Raw genomic sequence first — 24271 nt, 5'->3', positions numbered from 1 at the left:
ACAGAAGATTTCATTTACTATTTTACATAATTTTACATAGGCAACACTAACAAGGGACGCTACGACGGATAAAGACGGCACTAGCTCTATTGTTAAGTCATGAACATGGTTTGTGTCTTGGATTTTCCGATTGGAATCGATAATCCGATATGTTTGCAGTTGAAGACAAATATTCGATACAACGATTGTTTATATTTGTTCTTAAAACCAAAATTATTAAAAGCAAAGAATAAACTTAAACTATCTATATTTGTAGTTATAAGCGTAAATATTTTTAAAAATTATTTAAGAAGTTTAATTTAGAATTTTCATTTATGTGGTCATGTAGTCATTCTTTCAACTTTTTTGATGAGTTATTAAAATTATACAAACAAAAATGTAATATTAGAAAAAACAGATATTCACGTTTTAAACATTTAATCTTAAGGCCGACTTAAACTGCTTATATTTTTTCTAAATTACTTAACAAATTGCGAAAAAATTAATTTTTTCTATAATTATATTTCCATTGCGTTAAAGATATAATTTTTACATGCCCGAAACGGCCAATATTTTTAATCTTTTTGACTTAGGTTTAAAAGATATATTTCATTTCTTATTTATATATATATATATATATATATATATATTTATGTGTATATACATATATATACAATATATTTTTTTATATTTACAAACATATATCTAACGTGATTTATGAGAACGGGAAGATGATATTTGAAAATAAGCTAGACCATTAGCTAGTTTCACGATCTATCTAAAAATGATTCAGAGTGACAGCACTGAGCCGCATACGAATGCTCGTGCGAAGAAGAGGAAGAGAGGAGCGGTGCTGGGCTGAAAAAAAAAGAGTAGAAAAGGGGGGAAAATTGGCGCAAATTGTACACGCGAGGCGCAGCAGTGACGTTGGATCGGATCTATCGGTTAGTGTGGCGTGTTTTGCGGCAAATTTAATGCCGCCGATTGCCAATGTCCCGAGGAAAATAGCATAATTAAATAACCAGAGCCAGCGCATCTAGTGTAAAAAGTCGGGCATTATTCCCAATCGCAAAAGAGAGAGAATCGAATCGAACTCATCTCTCGTTGACTCGTTGACCCGTCTCGTTCGAGTCTCGCTTGTGCTATCACTTTCGCACTTACACACCGACCACCAGCCAGCCATATTGCCATCCCACTCTATTCGGTGACAACGTGTCGGTGTGCGTGCGTCAGTGTGCCATAGTGCAAGCGTGTATGTGCGATGTGTATATGCAACAAACAACGGCGGCCGCTAACAAAAAAAAATTGTAAATAAATACGCTGCCTTTCGGCAGCGCGCGAAAATCGAAAAAGTGCTCAAAAAGTTTACTGTAGAGCGGTTTTAAAAAAATCCCCAAATTTCTACTCGCAAAAGGGGGACAAAATTAGAAGCTGGTGCGACATTTATTGAACAATTTGAAAATTAATTTGTTCTGTGCGTTGTTTGCATGGCCACCGGTTCGTCGGAAAAGGACAACGATAGTGTTATCCTGCGGCGGCTGATTTTTTCGGCTTGCCTCTCTCTCTTGCTCTCATTGTCTCTCTCGCGGCGAGAACTAGTGGAATCACACTTACACTGCGCCCACTAGATATGCGCAAGCCAGTCACTCGATCATTTGCGTGGTGTGTGAATATGTTATTTTTTTTATTTACGATAGCAGATATAAATGAGGAAATGATTTTAAATTAAAATTCTTATAAATGGGTGTGTTTTAGAAACAGACAATGATTCGTTTGCTATTACGTTAAACAACCGAATTTCATATTTATTGTCACATATATTTATCATTAAAACAAATTGTATACGTATATGTTGGTTTCTATTAAAGAAATAGTAAATAGCTATTTGATATAAAAAAAGAAACAGAATCAATTTGATTTTTATATATTTTTTTTCAAAACCCTTTGTTCGTAATTGAAGTGACCCGAGAAACTGTGATTTTGGTAGCATTAAAGAAACGGCGATTGTGTCACCGGTGAGTTGTGGTCATCTCTGGTCTCGCTGCTTCGTTATCTGGCGCGCCATATGTGTGCGTATGTATGCGTATCGGCTCTCTGAGAGCGCGTGGCGTGAGCGGACTCGCCGACGCAGAGAGCGAGAAATGAGAGCGGAACAGGCTTACAAACAGCGGTTAACAGCTGTTATGGCGACAACAGAGCGCTAACAGCGGCATTTGTATGGATTTCGGGCCGTAACAGTGTGATAGCAGCGGTCCAACAGGGCGCGAGAGCGACGAGATCCCACTCGCGTGCTGTCGCAAACAGTCAATTTTAGTGAATTTCCGTGCTCGGTGGTGTATTTGAACGACCAGCCGCGGTCACACTGAAGCAAAAACATTTTTGGCTCGGAGAACGATTAACACAAGCGGACTGAAATTTTTTTGTTTTAGTGTTGCGAAAAAGTTTGTGGGATTTTTCTAAAATCGCCGGAAAATGTGAAAAATATATGGTACGAAACCGAAATTCGGCAAAAATTCAAAGAATATTTAGAAATTTAGTGCGTGGCAATCGGAAGTGGTGTAAAAATAAAAAAACCGGCCAAAATGTGGCCGGAAATTTTTTCAAATTTTCTACAGCATTTTCTCGAATTTCGAATTTGCTTAAATAATTTTTGCCATTTTTGTGCGGGCCGGGAAAAATGAAAAACGCTCTGGCGGAGACAACACAAAAAATTTCTGCAATAGAAACTTTGAAACGACGTGAAGAAGAAAACGAAACGAAAACGACGAGCGAACACAGAAAAAAATGGAATATATTTCTGTCGTCTGTTTTTCTTTCTTTTTCCAATGCTCCTCGCACTCGTTGTCGCTTACCGTCGTGTGTGTATTGCACACTAATGCCGCATGCCACCAATACCATCACACGCTTTCTCTCTCTCGGACTCGTGCTTGCTCTTCCACGAACTCGCTGATTCTGGTGTGCCAGTGTGTGTGCGTGTGTGTGTAACTGTGTGGTGAAAACGTCGTTGGCGTCGCTGTGAGAATTCTGTACGCGCGCCCCAAACCCTAAATGTGTGTGCGTGCGTGCGTGTGTGAAAGCTTTTGTCAGCCAGCCCCACTAACGCTAGTGTCGTCCCATTCGCACCCCACTCGCCACTCGCCGCCCCAACAAATTGAATTTCATATGATGGCCGCTCGAATGCGGAAGCAAAACCAAAATACGGCCACTTTTTCGGCCATTTAAAATGTAAATTGGACTGTAAATTGTAGGCTCAGCCGGCTGGCGATTCTAGTTATTTTTTTTAAGCAGAGTTCTAGATTTTTTTTCTGCCTTTCTAAGGGGTTTTTATATTTTTCAAAAATTTGTTCTCATTAAATTTTAAAGCATTTTTTTTTCTTATTCAATTTAATTTTGCCAGCGACGGCATATAATTTTTTTTGGGGGAACTGGCGGCAAAATAAATTTTATTATTTTCATTTTCGTAGTGTGCGGTAAAAGAGCGAGAGGCCAACACACACGTCCACACGTCTGCGGGCAGAGTAGCGAGTACAGCGCGTAGTATTGGCGAATAAAATTGCGAGACAAGAACAGAGCAGAGAGTGATGTAGAGCGGCAACGAGTGGTCGTCAAGCGGCGCAAAGAAGAGTACGACGAGAACCAGAGAATTCTCCCATTCTCGTTCTCCTCTCCCTTTTTGCCATCGTCTCGTCTCGCTGCATTTTGGTTTCGTTTCGTTTCCCTTTTCCCCTCGGTTTTGCTGGCCACTCGCGCGCGGCTAAAAAAAAAAAAGAAAATAAATAAATATTGCATTCGATATTTGTGAGCGGCGTTGTGTTCAATATAATCTAATAGGCAGCATATCATTCTTCTTGTGCGTTTACAGTATATGTGCAATGTTAGAGCGGCAATTGGCGGCAGTAGCAGCAGCAGCAACAACATCAACAGCAGCAGCAGAAGCGCCAGCAACAAAAACAAAAACAACCGAAACACAACAAACCCAACAACAACAGCCAACATTGTGAATTGCTTTTTTTCTTATTAATTGTAAATGAAAACCGAAGCAAGTGCAGATAAAAAAAAATTAATTATATTATTTATACACACATACATATATAATATATAGTAAAATATCTATATATATATATGTGTAAAAAATACAACATATAAACAACAAAAACAAAAAACAGCGGAGCCGAAAAAAGCCGCCAAAAACAAATCTGAAAAAAGATGTAAGATAGCGGAAAAAAAGGCGGAAAGAAAAGGAAGAGAGAGAGAAGACGAAGACGGAGAAGAGGAGAGCCAAAACAGCAACCGTTAATTTTCGCTCAGTGGAGGCAGGCAGGCAACAACAAACAAAACAAACCAAATCCAACAAACAATAACAACAGCAGCAGCAACAAACTCAACAAACAACAAGAGCCGCCCAGCCAAGGTCAACTTTTGTTGTTTTTTGGGGCCCAACAACACAAAATGCACGCGTGTGTCTGCTGCTGTTCGACAAACAACAATTGCAACAACAACAACCACAAGAACAACGACGACAGCAGCAGCAGCAGCAGCAACGGCAACAATAAATTGCTGCTAACGAAGCACAAGGAAGTAGAAGCAGAAGACGAGGTACTGGTCAAGCGGGAGCAGGCGAAGAAGCAAAAGGAGCACCAGGCGGTGGAGGAGGAGTTGTCTGCTGGCCAAAGCGCCAGTGGCGGCGACAACAACGACAACGATCTCAACGGCGCCGCAACGAGGAGGCGGTGGTGGCTGCGCGATCCTCCAGGATCAGCGGAAGCGGCAGAAGGCGAAGAAGGAGAAGAAGGAGGATCCGGTGCGGGTACAGCAGGAAAGAAAGCAACAGGAACGACGACGTGGTGGTCTCCACCCGGTGACGTTGCGGTGACGATAGCGCCGGCGACGTTGTTGCTGTCGTTGCAGCGGCAATTAGCAAAACAACAACAACAACAACAACTGAAACCAACAACAAAAGCCACAACATCCTTAGCAACAAACACCTCAGCAACAACAACAGCAAGAACCTCCATCATCAAGATCCCAATATACCAACAATACCAAATCCCAATCCTCGCCAGCCACGCCTTTTGAGTGCCTCTTTGTGTGTTGTGTATTGTGCGTGCGTTCGTTCGTTCGTGTGTTGCAAAGTGTCCAAACTAATTACAAAAAAACAAAAACAACAAACAACAACAAGACGAAGAAGAAGAAGAAGGAGTCTATTACCAAACACTAAACATCAAAACCTTCTGGCAACCTGTGCAACAACTGTCAAATATCAAGAAACGAAGAAGGACAAGCTCCTTGTCAAAACGCTAAAATCAGAATACGACCGACCGTCAACGTCTTCGCATTAACCAGAACGAATAAAAAACCAAATCTGACAAAAGAATCATTTAAAAAAAAAACAAAAAAGACTAAACGTGCTTAAAAACTCAACTCGGAATAGTTAAAGAAAACAATCGGCAAACCGGAGGAACTCTTTTAAGCTCCCCTTCTTAATTTCCTCCGACTTTCCAAACGTTTTTCCTTCCTCGTTATTGGATTACCGTGCATTCGCAACGGAAAAATCCAACTAACTCTATATGATGGCCGATCACTTAGACGAACCGCCCCAGAAGCGGGTTAAAATGGATCCAAGTGAGTACCCAATCCAGAAATTGCACAAATTTTCCGTTCGCCATTTTCTAGTCCCTACTTTTGACAGGCGAAAGAAAATTCCAGCATGACTTGAATTTTCGCAGAGCCGGCTTTTTTTTTCTTTCGAAGGCATGACAACCCTAGGACTTTCTTATACTTTCTTTTAGTATTATTGCCCCTCCCCATGATAATATGTGAAGTACTATATAAAATATTTGAATATTAATGCTGAGTAATATAATTTTAGTTCAAGAAGATAAGCGAGCTAAAAAATTCTTCACTTATTTCATAATTTTTCATAATTAAGTGTAGGCTTGAAGAGTGTAGATCGTCTTTTCTCATGAATTTAGTCTAATTTCGTTTTTTCCAATCTTCAAAAATCGTTTGCTAAAAAGTCCTCTTTTGATTTACTCTTCTCACAGCGGACATGTCTTATTTTCTGGAGGAGAATTTGCCCGATGAGCTGGTGTCCTCGAACAGCGGCTGGTCGGATCAGCTGACCGGCGGAGCAGGCGGTGGCAATGGAGGCGGCGGCTCCTCCGGCGTAACCACAAACTCCACATCAGGACCAAATCCCGGCGGAGGACCCAATAAACCGGCAGCCCAAGGACCAGGACCCGGCTCAGGACCTGGCGGCGTTGGCGTTGGAGTCAATGTGGGCGTCGGTGGCGTTGTCGGCGTCGGCGTTGTGCCTTCCCAGATGAACGGAGCCGGCGGCGGCAACGGATCCGGAACAGGCGGCGACGACGGCAGTGGCAATAATTCCGGTGCGGGCAACAGGATCAGTCAAATGCAGCACCAGCAGCTGCAGCACCTACTCCAGCAGCAACAGCAGGGCCAGAAGGGCACCATGGTGGTGCCTGGAATGCAGCAGCTGGGCAGCAAGTCTCCAAACCTGCAGTCGCCCAACCAGGGCGGCATGCAGCAGGTCGTGGGCACTCAGATGGGTATGGTCAACTCAATGCCCATGTCAATATCGAATAATGGCAACAATGGCATGAACGCCATACCAGGTAAGTGTTAAAACTTCTTCTTGTAATTGAGTCGAAAGACAGCAAGGAGATCGTATCAAGAACATCCTCTCTAATGCCCTATTTCTCTCTGACTTTCCGGCAGGCATGAACACCATTGCTCAGGGCAATCTGGGAAACATGGTGCTAACCAACAGCGTTGGCGGTGGCATGGGCGGCATGGTCAATCATCTAAAGCAGCAGCCAGGCGGCGGCGGCGGTGGCATGATCAATGCCGTTTCTGTACCAGGAGGACCGGGAGCTGGTCCCGGAGGTGTTGGAGCTGGCGGCGGTGGAGCCGTTACCACGAATCAAGGCATGCACATGCAGAATGGTCCGATGATGGGACGCATGGTGGGGCAACAGCATATGATTCGTGGTCCGCATCTCATGGGCGCCGCAGGTGGAGCTGGTGGACCAGGTAATGGACCTGGTGGCGGAGGACCACGCATGCAGAATCCCAACATGCAAATGGGTATGTTTCTCATTCTTAGTTTTAGTGGCTTTCCTAGAAAAAGAAATCGGTGACTAAGTATCGTTTCATCCGTTTGCAGGCCAACTCAACAGTCTGCCTTACGGTGTAGGTCAGTATGGTGGCCCAGGCGGTGGCAACAATCCCCAGCAACAACAGCAGCAACAGCAACAACTGCTTGCCCAGCAAATGGCCCAAAGAGGCGGCGTCGTACCGGGAATGCCACAGGGCAATCGACCCGTCGGCACAGTAGTACCCATGTCCACACTCGGAGGCGATGGAAATGTTCCCACTGGTCAGTTGGTCAGCGGGAATCCCCAGCAGCAACAGATGCTGGCGCAACAGCAAACCGGAGCTATGGGACCGCGACCTCCGCAACCGAATCAGCTACTCGGCCACCCTGGGCAGCAGCAGCAGCAGCAACCGGGAACCTCTCAGCAGCAGCAACAGCAGCAGGGAGTCGTTCTTGGAGGAGCAGGCGTTGTGGGCAATGTAGGTACTGGTGCTGTTGTGCCGGCAGTTGCAGGCGGTGGAGCCGGTGGCACCGTACAAGCGAGCGGCCCCGGTGGCGCCAATCGCGATGTGCCCGACGACCGCAAACGACAGATCCAGCAGCAACTTATGCTGCTGCTCCATGCACACAAATGCAACCGCAGGGAGAACCTAAACCCAAACAGAGAAGTGTGCAACGTTAACTACTGCAAGGCGATGAAAACTGTGCTGGCCCACATGGGCACTTGCAAGCAGAGCAAGGACTGCACCATGCAGCATTGTGCCTCCTCACGCCAGATCCTGTTGCATTATAAGACTTGCACCAACAGTGGCTGCATCATTTGCTATCCCTTTCGGCAGAATCATTCGGTTTTTCAAAATGCGAGTGTACCACCTGGTGGCGGACCGGCAGGAATTGCAGGTGCACCGCCCGGTGCTGGAGGAGCGGCTGGTGGAGCAGCCGGCTCAGGCGGTAACCTTCAGCAACAGCAGCAGCAGCAGCAACAACAGCAGCAGCAAAACCAGCAGCCCAATCTGACGGGTCTGGTGGTTGATGGCAAGCAAGGACAGCAGGTGCCCCCAGGAGGTGGCCAGAACACTGCCATAGTTCTTCCCCAACAACAGGGAGCCGGCGGAGCACCGGGTGCGCCCAAAACGACAGCGGACATGGTCCAACAGTTGACCCAACAGCAGCAGCAGCAACAGCAAGTTCATCAGCAGCAAGTCCAGCAGGAACTCCGTCGCTTCGATGGCATGGGCCAAGTCGGTCTGTCGCCCGGACCAAACGGTGGAATGCAGCAGCAGCAGCAGGGTTTGCCTCCAGTGATTCGCATGCAAGGCGCTCAGCCGGCCGTAAGGGTTTTAGGACCTGGTGGACCTGGCGGCCCGAGTGGACCCAATGTTTTGGCGAACGATGTGAATAGCCTGCATCAACAACAGCAACAGATGCTCCAACAGCAGCAGCAGCAAGGCCCGAACCGTCGACGAGCTGGCCTGGCCACAATGGTGGAGCAACAGCAGCAGCAGCAACAGCAACAGCAGCAACCCAATCCCGCCCAGCTGGGTGGCAACATTCCAGCACCACTCTCTGTCAACGTCGGTGGCTTTAGCAATACCAATTTCGGTGGTGCCACAGCCGGCGGAGCCGTTGGAGCCAATGACAAGCAGCAGTTAAAGGTAGCCCAAGTGCATCCGCAAAGCCATGTGGTAGGAGCGGGCGGAGCGGCTGCGGGCGCTGGAGCGAGTGGTGGCCAAGTGCCCGCCGGTTCCAGTGTACTGATGCCAGCCGATACCACAGGCAGTGGCAACGCGGGGAATCCCAACCAGAATGCAGGAGCAGGAGGAGGAGGCGCCGGCGGTAATGGCGGAAACTCGGGAGCTCCAGGAGATAACGAGAAGGACTGGCGAGAATCGGTGACTGCCGATCTCCGCAACCATCTCGTTCACAAACTGGTGCAGGCCATCTTCCCCACCTCGGATCCTACGACCATGCAGGACAAGCGGATGCACAATCTGGTGTCCTATGCGGAAAAGGTCGAGAAGGACATGTACGAGATGGCCAAGTGTAGATCCGAGTACTATCACCTGCTAGCCGAAAAGATTTACAAGATCCAGAAGGAGCTGGAAGAGAAGCGACTGAAGCGTAAGGAACAGCACCAGCAAATGTTGATGCAGCAGCAGGGCGTTGCGAATCCGGTGGCTGGAGGAGCGGCTGGTGGTGCGGGCAGTGCAGCTGGCGGAGCCGGAGGTGTAGTTCTCCCCCAGCAGCAGCAGCAGCAACAACAGCAGCAGCAACAGCAGGGACAACAACCCCTTCAAGGCTGCATCCATCCCAGCATCAGTCCAATGGGCGGTGTCATGCCTCCGCAGCAGTTGCGTCCACAGGGTCCACCTGGAATACTGGGTCAGCAGACGGCTGCAGCTCTCGGTGTCGGTGTGGGAGTCACTAACAACATGGTGACTATGCGCAGTCATTCACCCGGCGGCAACATGCTCGCATTACAGCAGCAACAGCGTATGCAATTCCCGCAACAACAACAACAGCAGCAACAGCCCGGATCTGGAGCTGGCAAAATGCTGGTCGGTCCACCAGGACCTAGTCCCGGTGGCATGGTAGTCAACCCAGCGCTCTCGCCCTACCAAACGACCAATGTGCTCACCAGTCCGGTGCCGGGACAGCAGCAACAGCAGCAGTTCATCAATGCTAACGGCGGCACTGGCGCCAATTCTCAGCTCAGTGAGATCATGAAGCAGCGTCACATTCACCAGCAGCAGCAGCAGCAACAACAGCAGGTGCAGCAACAGCAGCAGCAGCAGGGAATGTTGCTGCCGCAGTCGCCGTTCAGCAATGCCACGACCCTCCAACAGCAGCAACAGGCGACAAGCAACAGCTTTAGCTCCCCAATGCAGCAGCAAGGTCAGCAGCAGCAACAGCAACAACAAAAACCCGGCAGTGTGCTGAACAACATGCCGCCCACGCCCACGAGTCTAGAGGCTCTGAATGCGGGGGCAGGAGCGCCGGGAACGGGAGGATCCGCCTCCAATGTGACGGTTTCAGCTCCAAGTCCATCGCCTGGCTTCCTGTCCAACGGTCCGTCGATCGGCACGCCCTCCAACAACAATAATAGTAGTAGTGCTAACAACAACCCGCCCTCGGTGAGCAGTCTGATGCAACAGCCGCTGAGCAATCGGCCGGGTACGCCTCCTTATATACCCGCCTCACCAGTACCGGCGACAAGTGCCTCCGGATTGGCGGCAAGCAGTACGCCCGCATCAGCAGCAGCCACCTGTGCGAGCAGTGGAAGTGGTAGTAACAGCAGCAGTGGAGCCACTGCAGCTGGTGCCAGTTCCACGTCATCATCTTCCTCTGCGGGCTCAGGTACACCACTCAGCTCTGTGTCCACTCCCACTTCAGCCACGATGGCCACTAGCAGTGGCGGTGGCGGAGGAGGAGGAGGATCATCAACGACGCCCGCTAGCAATCCACTGCACCTTATGTCTGGAGGAACAACTGGAGGCGGCGCGGGGGCGACAACCACCACTTCGACGTCTTCGAGCAGTCGCATGATGAGCAGCTCCAGCAGTCTTTCCTCCCAGATGGCTGCCCTGGAAGCTGCGGCGCGTGACAACGACGATGAGACACCCTCGCCGTCCGGTGAGAACACAAACGGCAGTGGCGGTAGCGGAAATGCTGGCGGAATGGCATCCAAGGGCAAGCTGGATTCCATTAAGCAGGATGATGATATCAAGAAGGAGTTCATGGACGACAGCTGTGGCGGCAACAACGACAGCTCCCAGATGGATTGCTCGACGGGCGGCGGCAAGGGCAAGAATGTGAACAACGACGGCACCAGTATGATCAAAATGGAGATCAAAACGGAAGATGGTCTCGATGGCGATGTCAAGATCAAGACAGAGGTCATGGATGTGGATGAGGCTGGAGGATCAACAGCCGGAGATCATCATGGTGAAGGCGGCGGCGGTGTTGGCGGCGGCAAGGACAACATCAATGGAGCCCACGATGGCGGAGCGGCTGGCGGCGCAGTGGACATAAAGCCCAAGACAGATACGAAACCACTCGTACCGGAACCACTGGCTCCCAATGCGGGTGACAAAAAGAAGAAATGCCGTAAGTAGAAGTTGTTTTTATGTATTTGGGGGAGATTTCTTATTATTGTGTGGGTCGAATACTCATCTCTACATCTGCTTTTTCTCCATATAGAATTCAATCCCGAAGAACTGCGCACCGCTTTACTGCCGACGCTGGAGAAGCTTTACAGGCAGGAGCCCGAATCCGTGCCCTTTCGCTATCCGGTTGATCCCCAAGCACTGGGCATTCCCGACTACTTTGAGATCGTGAAGAAGCCCATGGATCTGGGTACCATTCGCACCAACATCCAGAATGGCAAGTACAGTGACCCCTGGGAGTATGTGGATGACGTATGGCTGATGTTCGACAATGCCTGGCTGTATAATCGCAAGACATCGCGGGTCTATCGCTATTGCACAAAGGTAGGATTACTTAGATGAGACACTGAGAGTTTTGGATGTTAATATGATTATTTCTTACTTTGTCAATTAGCTTTCCGAAGTTTTTGAGGCGGAGATTGATCCTGTGATGCAGGCGCTAGGCTACTGCTGCGGCAGGAAGTACACATTCAACCCACAAGTGCTCTGCTGCTATGGCAAGCAGCTTTGTACGATTCCACGGGATGCGAAGTACTATAGCTACCAGAACAGGTATGTGATCATCTGATCCTGCAATCCAACCCTGCTACCCTAAGACCCACTTGCTCGCCACGAAGACGATCTTTGCTTGGCTCTGTTTCGTTTCCGTTTCTCTGTTTGATGTGAAATGTAATTTAGTTCGAATTAAGCAGCTTGCTCGTTTTTGAATGTTTCAATTCAGCGAGTTCTTGAAAATATTTGTAATCAAAGGCCTGTTTCGGGTTTCAAATGTCTTTCTTAAAAACAATTTTGAGATATATCTTTAGGCTTCTATATAAAAATGATGTACAAAATTACACAATACCCGAACAGCTCTTGTAATTTAGATGTAAACCGCTTGCTCTTTATTATCGATTCCATGTCAATGTTCGATATGCTGCTATCAGGCAGCTTTTTTTGCTATAAAAAATGTCCGTTTTGTGCACTAATTTGATGGCTATTGACCCTTGATCCCTTTGTTCCTTTCCCGCTGACCTCTCTATTCTGTGTTTTCTGTGTGTGTGTTTTATCCTTAACGTTGCTGTGTACATAAAACCATTAATGTTGCACAATGCACCATGAAATTTGATAGAATATATAAAGAGGCTTATATATATATATATTAGGTATATAACAAACCAACAATGATACACACACACAAACGCAAACACCTTAATAATGTTCCTTTAATATCGCTGCTTTTGCTGCTTCCGATGCTGCTGCTGTTGCTTGATGCATCCCCAGATCCATCATGGCCATTAACTATTCTGGATACAATCCAACGCAATTCTCAAAATCCCTGGTCCAAGCCGAGGCTTTACCTTCCACATTTTTCGTTTAGGGAGAACAGAGCAAAACAATCAAAAATCAAATGATAAAATTTGATCGATTTGGAAGAAAACAGATCTTGCAGAATTCGAGCGGTTTAAATTCTCGGTTATCCATAAGAATTACATTCCCAAAATTTCCCAATAATCCAACTACAAGATCTGTTTTTAAGTTAAACACAAACTATATAAGAAATTCTATCTTTTGAAATCACAAAACTTCAATATCCAATTCTATCAATTCGATCTTATATGATATATGATATGATTAAAAACCATTTTTATATAGAAAAGTAAACAATTTACACTATAAATGTTTGTATGTATATAAAATGGAGTTTAGTGAAAACTTCAAGAACAGATCTTGTATAATGTTACCGCTCAAATATCCCCAGTTTTTCTCGATAATTAAAAGCTTAGTACAAACTTGGGATATTCGAGTTTCTTCTATATTAAATAATTCTAACCCTTAAATGTTGTAATTGACAAAAATTCTAATGCAAAACAAAACACTATTTTTGTTTCTCTTCCTTTCTTTTTTCGTTTATTTTGATTTTCTTTTCTCTCCCGCAACAACTACAACAAAAACCAAAATAATAATAATAATACCCGTTAATCTGTGTCACCTCATAACTGTATTATTGCGTGTCTTTATCAAATTTTGTATCTGTGTGTGTGTGTGTCTGTGTGTGTGTGTATGAAAATTGACAAAAACAAAACAAAACAAAAAAAAAATGGAAAACAACAAAACAACATGTAAACCACACTCACACACTCGCAATTGACTAAATGCATATAACCATCTCGCTTGCACGCACACCTGTACATCCGTACATCCGAACACCTGTACACCCATACACCTGTACACACGCCTGTGTTGTTGTGTTCCCTTTTTGGCTGCCATCTTCAAATTTCGTCCATCAATCAACTAAAATCGTAAAAAAAAAAAACAAACAATATAAACGCAATCGAACAACCAAAAATCAAAACAACAGTCTAAAGGAATACGGTGTCGCCTCAAATAGATACACCTACTGCCAAAAGTGCTTTAACGACATCCAGGGCGATACGGTCACACTGGGCGACGATCCACTGCAATCGCAAACGTAAGTATTTGATCTTAAAATGTAGCAAATTTTAGTTTAAGGGATGGGTTTTTGGATATTTTTGGATATCAATCATAAGTTATGTTATGATATCGGAGGGGATCCGAACATAAATAAAAAGATAAATTTATGAAGAAATTAAACTAAAGGAAAGTGTTCATCATGAGTTTTAGATGTTTCTAAGTTTAGACTATGTTAGTAAGCTTTAAATAATCATGCAAAACTAACTGAGTTTTCATTCTCTATCCAGCCAAATCAAAAAGGACCAGTTCAAGGAGATGAAGAACGATCACCTGGAGCTGGAGCCGTTTGTTGATTGCCAGGAGTGCGGACGCAAGCAGCACCAGATCTGTGTGCTCTGGCTGGACTCGATTTGGCCCGGTGGCTTCGTATGCGATAATTGCCTTAAGAAGAAGAACTCGAAGCGAAAGGAGAACAAGTTCAATGCGAAACGCCTGCCCACCACCAAGCTGGGCGTCTACATCGAGACGCGAGTGAATAACTTCCTCAAGAAGAAGGAGGCGGGCGCCGGCGAGGTGCACATCCGTGTGGTCAGCTCGTCGGATAAGTGCGTCGAGGTGAAGCCCGGAATGCGGCGACGTTTCGTCGAGCAGGGCGAGATGATGAACGAGTTTCCATATCGCGCCAAAGCTCTGTTCGCCTTCGAGGAGGTGGACGGCATTGATGTCTGCTTCTTTGGCATGCACGTCCAGGAGTACGGATCCGAGTGCCCGGCGCCGAATACGCGGCGTGTATATATCGCCTATTTGGATTCCGTTCATTTCTTCCGGCCAAGACAATACCGTACAGCGGTATATCACGAAATCCTGCTAGGCTACATGGACTATGTGAAGCAGCTGGGCTATACAATGGCCCATATCTGGGCCTGTCCGCCCTCCGAGGGTGATGACTACATCTTCCACTGCCATCCCACGGACCAAAAGATCCCCAAGCCCAAGCGCCTGCAGGAATGGTACAAAAAGATGCTCGACAAGGGCATGATCGAGCGCATTATACAGGATTACAAGGACATACTCAAGCAGGCGATGGAGGACAAGCTGGGCTCTGCCGCAGAGCTACCCTACTTCGAGGGCGACTTCTGGCCGAATGTGCTGGAGGAGAGCATCAAGGAGCTGGACCAAGAGGAGGAGGAGAAGCGCAAGCAGGCTGAGGCTGCCGAAGCAGCAGCTGCAGCAAATGTAAGTTTTCTTCTTTAGTTCATATGACTAAAATATTAAAGGAAATCGTTTTACATCTCTAACTTAACGTCTCCTTAACTATTTCAGCTCTTCTCCATTGAGGAAAATGAGGTCAGCGGTGATGGCAAGAAGAAGGGCCAGAAGAAGGCCAAAAAGTCAAACAAATCGAAGGCGGCGCAGCGCAAGAACAGCAAAAAGTCCAATGAGCATCAATCGGGCAACGATCTCTCCGCTAAGATTTATGCCACCATGGAGAAGCACAAGGAGGTCTTCTTCGTTATCCGTCTGCATTCGGCGCAGTCGGCAGCGAGTCTAGCGGTAAGTGTACTTTATTTCTAGTCCAACTTTCTAGAACTAAAAAGACTATGACTTTTTTCCGTTTCCCTTTACAGCCCATCCAAGATCCCGATCCGTTGCTCACATGCGATCTCATGGACGGACGCGATGCCTTCCTGACTCTAGCCCGCGACAAGCACTTTGAGTTCTCGTCGCTGCGGCGTGCCCAGTTCTCCACTCTGTCCATGTTGTACGAGCTGCATAACCAGGGCCAGGATAAGTTCGTATACACCTGCAACAACTGCAAGACGGCGGTGGAGACGCGCTACCACTGCACCGTCTGTGATGTGAGTATTGCCTTGTTGTTCATAGCAATCCATGAACTCAGTAGCATCAGCTCTCTTGAGCGAATATATATACAAAGTATAGAGATAAGGAAGAGGAAAGGGAATCCGTTGATAAGCTAGCTGTTTTCGGCTCAACTCGAGAGACGATTGTTCATTAAATTTTTGTAAAGCAGAATTAAGTAGAGACCAGAAAGATTAAAAAAACCCGGAGCATTTCCGGCTCGACCAGGGTGACTAAGGACAGCTACTAAAGGCGGTCTATGAATAAGCTCTTTTTTTGTTTATGCAAATTGAGTACAAAAGTAGGGACGACTTATTTAGATGCTTCATAAAAAGATTTGCATTCAAAGCTTGTAGTTCGGTGCTCGTTATTAGAATACAGAAAGATGTCTTAATCGAAAGTTATACAGGACCTATAAGCAATGCTAATATTTATGTCTTTTATAGGACTTTGATCTGTGCATCGTTTGCAAGGAGAAGGTCGGACATCCGCACAAAATGGAGAAGCTCGGCTTCGATATCGACGACGGCTCAGCGCCGACGGATCACAAACAGGCCAATCCCCAGGAGGCCCGCAAGCAGTCCATCCAGCGTTGCATCCAATCGTTGGTGCACGCCTGCCAGTGTCGCGATGCCAACTGCCGTTTGCCTTCGTGCCAGAAGATGAAACGCGTCGTTCAACACACAAAGAACTGCAAACGCAAGACGAACGGTGGATGCCCAATCTGCAAACAGCTCATCGCCCTCTGTTGCTATCACGCCAAGCACTGTCAGGAGCAGAAGTGTCCCGTGCCCTTCTGTCCCAACATCAAGCACAAACTCAAACAGCAGCAGCTCCAGCAGAAGTGAGTTCATTTAAATTAATTGTCGACTGGCTTGCATGTATTTGTTTTAATTCATTTCGATTTGAACTCGACAGATTGCGTTCGTTTTTATTTATTTTTTATTTTTACATATTTTATAGCTATGTTGATTTTGTGGGATTTTCCAAAAAAAAAAATACCATTAATGATTGTATTCTTATCTTACTTTTCAGACTCCAACAGCAACAGTTACTGCGTCGTCGTGTGGCCCTCATGTCTCGAACAGCAGCTCCGGCAGCTTTGCCTGGTCCCGCTGCAGTCAGCGGTCCGGCCGTGGTCTCTGGCGGAGTACCCGTCGTGGGAATGTCCAGTGTGGCAGTTAGCCAGCAAGTGATACCAGGTCAGGCTGGAATTTTACCGCCAGGAGCGGGTGGCATGTCGCCATCAACCGTGGCAGTTCCATCGCCCGTTTCGGGAGGAGCCGGTGCCGTTGGCATGGGCGGAATGACCTCACCGCATCCACATCAACCAGGAATTGGCATGAAACCAGGTGGCGGTCACTCACCGTCGCCAAATGTCTTGCAAGTGGTGAAGCAGGTCCAGGAAGAGGCAGCGCGTCAACAGGTTTCGCATGGCGGTGGCTTCGGCAAGGGTGGGCCAATGGCGCCGCCCGGAATGAATCGTCCGATGGGAGGTGCTGGACCCAACCCTAATGTTGTCAATCAGCTCGGAGGCATGGGCGTTGGTGTAGGAGGTGTCGGCGGCGTTGGTGTCGGAGGTGTTGGCGGAGTGGGCGTTAACCAGATGGGTTCGGCCGGTGGTGGCAATCCCCCTGGGGGCCCAGTTCCCGGCTCTGGAAACTGTGGAATGAATGTCAATCATCTGCTGTCCATGGATCAATGGGGCGGTGGAGGAGCCGGCGGTGGCGGTGCTAATCCTGGCGGTGGCAATCCCCAGGCACGCTATACCAACAATACCAGTGGCATGCGCCAGCCCACCCAGCTAATGCAGGCGAATCTGATACCGCCGCAGCAGCAGCAACAGATGATGGGCGGTTTGGGAGGACCCAACCAATTGGGCGGAGGCCAAATGCCCGTCGGTGGACAGCACGGAGGCATGGGTATGGGCATGGGAGCACCAATGGCCGGAACTGTTGGCGGAGTCCGTCCACCTCCCGGTGGCGGTGGTGGAGGAGGAGGCGGAGGAAGTGCCACAGGCAGCGGCCTAAATACCCAGCAGCTCGCCCAGATTATGCAAAAGATCAAGAATAATCCCACCAACGAGAGTAACCAGCACATCCTCACCATTCTGAAGCAAAATCCGCAGATCATGGCGGCGATCATCAAGCAGCGTCAGCAAACCCAGATCAATGCGGCGGCCGGTGGAGGAGCCCCTGGCCCCGGCGGTGGAGCTTTGCAGCAGCAACAGGCGGGCAACGGACCGCAGAATCCCCAGCAACAGCAGCAGCAGCAACAACAGCAGCAGCAACAGGTGATGCAGCAACAGCAGATGCAGCACATGATTAACCAACAGCAACAAGGCGGCGGTCCACAGCAGATGAATCCTAACCAGCAGCAGCAACAGGTCAATCTTATGCAGCAACAGCAGCAGGGCGGACCAGGAGGCCCAGGCTCTGGACTCCCCCAGCGCATGCCCAACATGCAGAACGCAGCCATGATGCTGCAAAGCCTTCCGCCCAACATGTCACCAGGCGTCTCCACTCAGGGAGGAATGGTGAGTGATCAAAGAAAAGTTTAAACTAAATTCTCAGTCCCAACACTAACTAGAAGATTTTTGATTCTTGAAATTCGTATTTTATATTTTAATTTATCTATAACTTCTTTAAAAAGTAGCGTAATTATGTTCCTGTAATTTAAAGAAGTCCTGCATTAGGGTCTTATATCAAAATATTATTTATATTAACCCAATGGAAACGATCTTATGACGGCTCCCCCTAACCCTTTAACCGAAACAAAGTTTACCCAATGAGTTCCTGCTTTATACTGAGTAAACATTCCAACCCCATCACAGGTGTCCAACCAGAACTGGAACAAGATGCGTTACATGCAGATGAACCAGTACCCTCCACCATATCCGCAGCGTCAGCGTGGTCCGCACATGGGCGGAGCGGGACCCGGTCCCGGCCAGCAACAATTTCCCGGTGGGGGAGGTGGAGCTGGCAACTTTAATGCAGGCGGTGCTGGAGGCGCAGGAGTGGGAGTGGGTGGAGTGCCCGGCGGAGCAGGTGCCGTGCCTGGAGGTGATCAGTACTCGATGGCCAATGCAGCGGCCGCCTCCAATATGCTGCAACAGCAGCAGGGTCAGGTCGGCGTTGGAGTAGGTGTAGGCGTGGGCGTTGGCGTGAAGCCAGGACCCGGACAACAGCAACAGCAGATGGGCGTGGGCATGCCGCCGGGTATGCAGCAGCAGCAACAACAGCAGCAGCAACAACCGCTGCAGCAGCAGCAGATGATGCAGGTGGCCATGCCAAATGCGAATGCCCAGAATCCGTCGGCGGTTGTTGGTGGACCCAACTCTCAGGTGATGGGCCCACCGACGCCGCACTCGCTGTCTCAGCAGCTAATGCAATCGGCTCGCTCCTCGCCGCCCATCCGCTCACCACAGCCAACGCCATCACCACGTTCCGCCCCCTCGCCACGTGCTGCTCCCTCAGCCTCGCCACGGGCCCAACCCTCGCCGCACCATGTAATGAGCAGCCATTCACCGGCGCCGCAAGGACCACCACATGATGGAATGCACAATCATGGCATGCATCATCAGTCACCTTTGCCAGGTGTACCTCAGGATGTTGGTGTGGGCGTCGGAGTTGGAGTCGGCGTTAACGTCGGCAATGTGGGCGTGGGCAATGCCGGAGGAGCCCTGCCCGACGCCTCCGACCAGCTGACCAAATTTGTAGAGAGACTCTAGTGCAGCAGCAGCAACGGCAGCAGCAGCGGCAGCAGCTACAACGGATGGTAGCGCCGTGGCCCAGGGCTAGACTGAAAGATTATGTCCAGTAGCCACAGACCAGACGTCGACAAACACCACCACCACCATCATCAGCCAGCAGGGATCACCAGTGTGTGTTAAACTTTAACGATTGTGACTAATTATTTTTTTTTTTTTAATCTTCAAAGTAAACCGCACCCCCAATTGTATAGCGTTATTATAATTAAATCAACAACTATCACATCTAATTTTAATGTAGTATAAGACATCCCCCACTACCACCACCACCACCACCACTACTACTACTACAACAACTACAACAACAACAACAACTATCAATCCCTTATTGTTTAAGTCTAGGACAAAATTTGAACAAAGCATTATGATTATGATTATGATTCGATTTCCATATTAAGTCCGCGATTGAGCAAATATATATACCATATATTTCATTATGCCCCAAAATAACACATAAAAACCATGTATTAATGAATGCAATTCCTTTGTTTCCACTAAGCAGAAATAGAAACAAGCATACAAAAATCATAGATGAACATGATCCGGATTATGAGACAGTTAATGGGAGGTGGGAGAGACACCTCCGATGTAACAGCGTTTAAAACGCCGAGCGAAAGCTAAAAACCTTTCCTTAGTGACTTACATTTTAAGCAGCAGCGAAAGTCGAAATGTGTTAAAACGTAACATTATTTATTTTATGACTCCGCCACTTTTTAAAAAGAAAAAAGCAAAGTTTGTGCTAATTAAGAGAAAGAGAGAGAGAGAGAGGGAGGAGTTAGCGTGTTGTAAAGGTGAATTAAGTTTTTTGTACCCTTGTAGTGTTGTAAGCCAAGTTGACAGACATTGACAATGACGACGACGACGATAATGACGATCACGACTCAATTCACCCGACCATCCGCATCCGCACAAGAAATATATAGCCTATAGTGAACATGTGCCTGTTGGCGATCGGCAGTTGATTAAGTGCTCCTTATAGGAGCTTCAAATTGGGAACACGCATAGAGTAAATACATATTTTTATACACAGATCGAACGGAATAGGAATCTGAAACGGAATCGCAATCGCATTCGAAATCGAAATCGAAAACGGGAATCCTCATCCTTTTTAGCCTCAACGCCATCCCCCTGTCCCCTAGCCCCACGATCGCGTCACCTAATCTAGAGCCCAAGAATCACTTCCAATTGACAGACAACAATAAGTAATCGAGAGGATGAGGAGGAGGAGGAAGAGGAGGAGTACGAGGACGATAACGCAATCGCAATAGCAATCGCAATTAGGAGAATCAGGAATCAGGACAGTAGCAAACGAAACACCAAACAGTTTAGCAAGTGGAGTAGGATGACCGGGGGAGCGATACGAAAGGAGTATGATTAACAAGAGCAACAAAATAGCAATAGCCAAAATGCTTTGAAATCAGATTTAGGGTACTTGAAACTAATAAGGAACTAACATTTACAACATATACATATATATATATATATATATGTATATATATATATGTGCGTACGTAGGACAACAAATTAGAGTTGTAATTTCTAACAAATTGTTCACGATTGATTGTTTATATTGATTAAGGATTTTAGCCTAAGGAAACCATGTCCCATGTGTGTGTGTGTGTGTGTGCGCGCGTGCAAGAGTGTGTGCGTGCAAATGTGTGTGTGTGTGTGTGTGTGCGTTCCTAATTCCTTGACTTACACATCCATTTAATTTCGAACTTATTGTACATAACTTGAGGTTTTACTTAGTATTTGATTTTGTGATAGCCAAAAGAAAAAGGATAAGGGAGCGCCAACAAAACCCCATTTGTCTCAAATGCAGGAAGCAGGATTTTTTACGGGGGACGCAGGATTGATTGCTATTTATTAATGCTAAAACAAAACAAAAATAAAAAACCATATAGGCTATAGACTTTTAGGCTAAAACACGATTTAGGTTTATCACTATTTATTAGACGTAGTCTGTAGTTTCCAATTGGGTTCTTTCATTAATCGGATATATCATGTCTAACTATGATTTTTTTTTTAGTGTATCTACTAAGATGGTATGTGGCAGGTATTGTTTTCGTTTTCAAACTGTTTTCATTCTTACCAGTTGCCGCCGCCCAAGAATCAGAAAGAGATAGGAGACAGTGAGAGAGCGAGACAGTTGACGAGCAGAAGAAGGGGATTTTGTAAATTTTAGATACTAGGATAATTATTCACTGCGCATAAAAATGCCTTCGATTGCAACATCAGCAAGTAACTAACATAATTGTAAATACCCAAACACACACCACACACAAGCATACGAATACAAACACACATACAACATATATATACATATATATGTATATAAAACAAATATATATTTACCGATTACTGATAGGTCTAGTAGATCACTCGAACGCGAGTGTGTAAAATCCAATGCTCTAGTTCGTAAGCCGCGCATACATATATCGAAAAAATCGGTTATATCGTTTATATATATAGATCGAACTACACCGCCACACACACATAAATATGGCATATAATTATATATATATATCGGGATATATACTTTTAGTTAGTGTGTTTTTAATCGAAACGCGCATAGTTTCCTTAATTAAGCGAAAGACAACAAAACAAAAAAAAAAAAATTGGAAAAACCAACTAAAAAAGCTGCGCCTGCCACCGATAAACGATGAAACCGATAATAAGAATTAACGCGAAAGGACGAAGAGAATGTGAAACCCACGCTGCGCTGCACACAATCAAAAAACAAAACGAAAAAAAAACAGACACCAAAAAACAAAAACAAAAACTAAAAATAAAGCAAGCTAAAGTAAATATTATTATATAGAAACGAAAACATACTCAAGTCACTGGGCTCTGCCGCCGAATGCCTTTGTACTTTTAATGTATGGAACAATGATCGGTAATTGATTATCGACAATCGTTGATCGGTAATAGTTGCGATAACAAGACGCTGCCTTCAAAATGCAGACGCCGCGTGCTGGTGGTGTAAAAAACAAAACAACAAAAAAAAAAAAACAAAAAAGTTATCGGATTAGCGGGCGCAGCGTTTAATTATTAATTAAACCCACGATAGTAACCAAAAAAAGGAAGATGATAGAGCGAGAGAGTTAGACAGAGAGAGAAAGAGCTGCTTGCCGTCTTTTTTCTGCGCATTGTTTTTGTTTTTTAATACACACAGTCAGCAGCAATGAACAAAGTTATGGGTGTGAAAGAGAGCGAGAAAGAACGTGAGAGAGAGTGGCTGAGTGAAAGAGCGAGTGCGAGTGGCAAAGACACATCAATTATCGTTTTTTTTTTTTAACCGTTTTGTGTGAGAACGACGCAAAGGGCGAACGAAAGAAGGATAGAGAAAGAGAGAGAGAGAGAGAGCATATTCCAAAACTATTTGTGATTACAATTATATATGATGAAAAGCGGAAGTAAAGAGAGCCGGAAGCCAGAAAACCAGAAAACTTAGAAGCAACACAAAACGCATTAACCGGATGATACCTAGATTTTAAGCCTTAGTCTAAAACCAGCGCTATATACACATTTATATATATACTTAGGTATGATCGATCACACGAAAGCGGGGGATATATATATATATAAATATATATATATATATATATACATATAACATAGTTAAGCCAACAATTGTAAATTATAAAATGAACATTTATTCTAAATGCAGTAGCAGCGGAAAAGATAAAAATGAAAAAACGTTAACCGAAGACGAAGCACTTTGCTAAACGCGTTTATTATTATGCATACAAAATGTAATTTCTTATAACAAAAACACAGAAAAGCCACAAAAAAAGAAAATGAATGAACTCGAGAAGAGGGGATAAACAAAAAGATAAAAGAAAATGAAAAACAAAAACAAAAACAAAAAACAAAAAACACAAAGGATGCGAAGGATAGATAAGTCAAGTGTAAAGTAAACCAAGCCTTAGTAAAAACTAGTTCTAACACAACAACCACAACAACAACAAAAACAAAAACAAAAACAAAAAACAAGAGAAAAGAAATGGTAAAACAAAAACGAAAGAAGAACGATTGATACTAATAACTAATATTAATAATGAGTACGATAATGTTTATGCTAATGATTACGATAACGATAAATGATAAATGATAAAGATAAACCGTTATGACATAATACCTACTTGTAAAATAGTGCGACAGTTAAGCTGATAAGATGACTTTGACTTTTCTATCAGATTTCATTAATTTAATGACACCCCCTCCACCCCCAAAAAAAAACAAAAGAAAAACACATACTCCCCTCCCCAAAAAAAACACATATAAAAAACAAACAACACACACACACGCATACACATCCAATGCATAAGTGTATGATTAAACATAAATATATAAATATTTTTTTTACTATTATTACGATGATTATGATTATTAATATTATTATTATTGTTTCTACCAATCTCTATTTCCTACTTTATGTCCCTTCTTTTTTTGTCGTATTGATCCAAAATCACAGCAAACCAAGCGAAACAAAACAAAGCAAACAAAAACAACAAAATAAAAAACCAACAACACTGTAATTAACTAAATACTTTGCTTGAAAGTGTAAAATAAATTAATTTAAATAAAAATTATGAAATTAAAACGAAACTATCATTAAAGTTGCATTTCTTTTTGGGGGGCATAAGTTCTGGACTATTACCATTTTTTCTAGTGCATTTCAATCTATTGGAAGATTAATCAATGATTATATAATCTGCCCGATAACTGTCCAAAAATAAAGGTCGATTAAGTCAAACTAAGCAGTATATATATTTATATATATATAATGTATATTTTCCCCAAAATTTAAATATAACTCAATGGCAAAACGTAGCGTCTTATCAATGAAAGCAGGTGCGTTTGGTCTTGGGGAATTCAGAATCGAGGGTTACGAGTGGAGAGCCCTTGAATTATTGGGTCGATATGATTCACATTTAGAAGAAAGATTTATAACCCTTAAGC

General features: G+C 45.4%; 2 protein-coding genes across 4 annotated transcripts; both read left to right on the top strand.

The window, feature by feature from the left end:
- Window positions 1-804: 804 nt before the first annotated feature.
- Window positions 805-5548, top strand: LOC108103125 (probable serine/threonine-protein kinase DDB_G0278665). Of its 2 annotated transcripts, none has more exons than XM_017208493.2 (2): window positions 805-923; window positions 3842-5548. In XM_017208493.2, exon 2 carries the CDS (start codon window positions 4429-4431, stop codon window positions 5053-5055), a length of 627 nt encoding a protein of 208 aa, XP_017063982.1. In that variant the 5' UTR covers window positions 805-923; window positions 3842-4428; the 3' UTR covers window positions 5056-5548. The 2 variants fall into 2 exon arrangements, with proteins under 2 accessions (XP_017063982.1, XP_017063981.1); XM_017208492.2 differs by lacking the exon at window positions 805-923 and adding an exon at window positions 2221-2467.
- Window positions 5489-19842, top strand: LOC108103124 (histone lysine acetyltransferase CREBBP). 2 transcript variants are annotated; one of them, XM_017208491.2, is made up of 13 exons: window positions 5489-5601; window positions 6024-6614; window positions 6718-7086; window positions 7166-11203; window positions 11297-11586; window positions 11657-11814; window positions 13634-13714; window positions 13965-14913; window positions 15001-15231; window positions 15306-15536; window positions 15984-16381; window positions 16573-18073; window positions 18371-19842. In XM_017208491.2, exons 1-13 carry the CDS (start codon window positions 5547-5549, stop codon window positions 19265-19267), a joined length of 9789 nt encoding a protein of 3262 aa, XP_017063980.1. In that variant the 5' UTR covers window positions 5489-5546; the 3' UTR covers window positions 19268-19842. The 2 variants fall into 2 exon arrangements, with proteins under 2 accessions (XP_017063980.1, XP_017063979.1); XM_017208490.2 differs by having other exon boundaries at window positions 13604-13714.
- Window positions 19843-24271: the final 4429 nt, after the last annotated feature.

This window comes from Drosophila eugracilis, unplaced genomic scaffold, assembly GCF_018153835.1.
Source record: "Drosophila eugracilis isolate 14026-0451.02 unplaced genomic scaffold, ASM1815383v1 contig_649, whole genome shotgun sequence".
NCBI classification, from domain to species: Eukaryota; Metazoa; Arthropoda; class Insecta; order Diptera; family Drosophilidae; genus Drosophila; species Drosophila eugracilis.
This window is presented reverse-complemented; position numbering and strand designations above follow the sequence as displayed.

Coding starts and splice junctions, on each gene's coding strand:
- LOC108103125 (XM_017208493.2), top strand. CDS start 4,429: ATGCACGCGTGTGTCTGCTGCTGTTCGACAAACAACAATTGCAACAAC.
- LOC108103124 (XM_017208490.2), top strand. CDS start 5,547: ATGATGGCCGATCACTTAGACGAACCGCCCCAGAAGCGGGTTAAAATG. Junction 11,204..11,296: donor TGACAAAAAGAAGAAATGCC/GTAAGTAGAAGT, acceptor TTCTCCATATAG/AATTCAATCCCGAAGAACTG. Junction 16,382..16,572: donor CAGCAGCAGCTCCAGCAGAA/GTGAGTTCATTT, acceptor CTTACTTTTCAG/ACTCCAACAGCAACAGTTAC.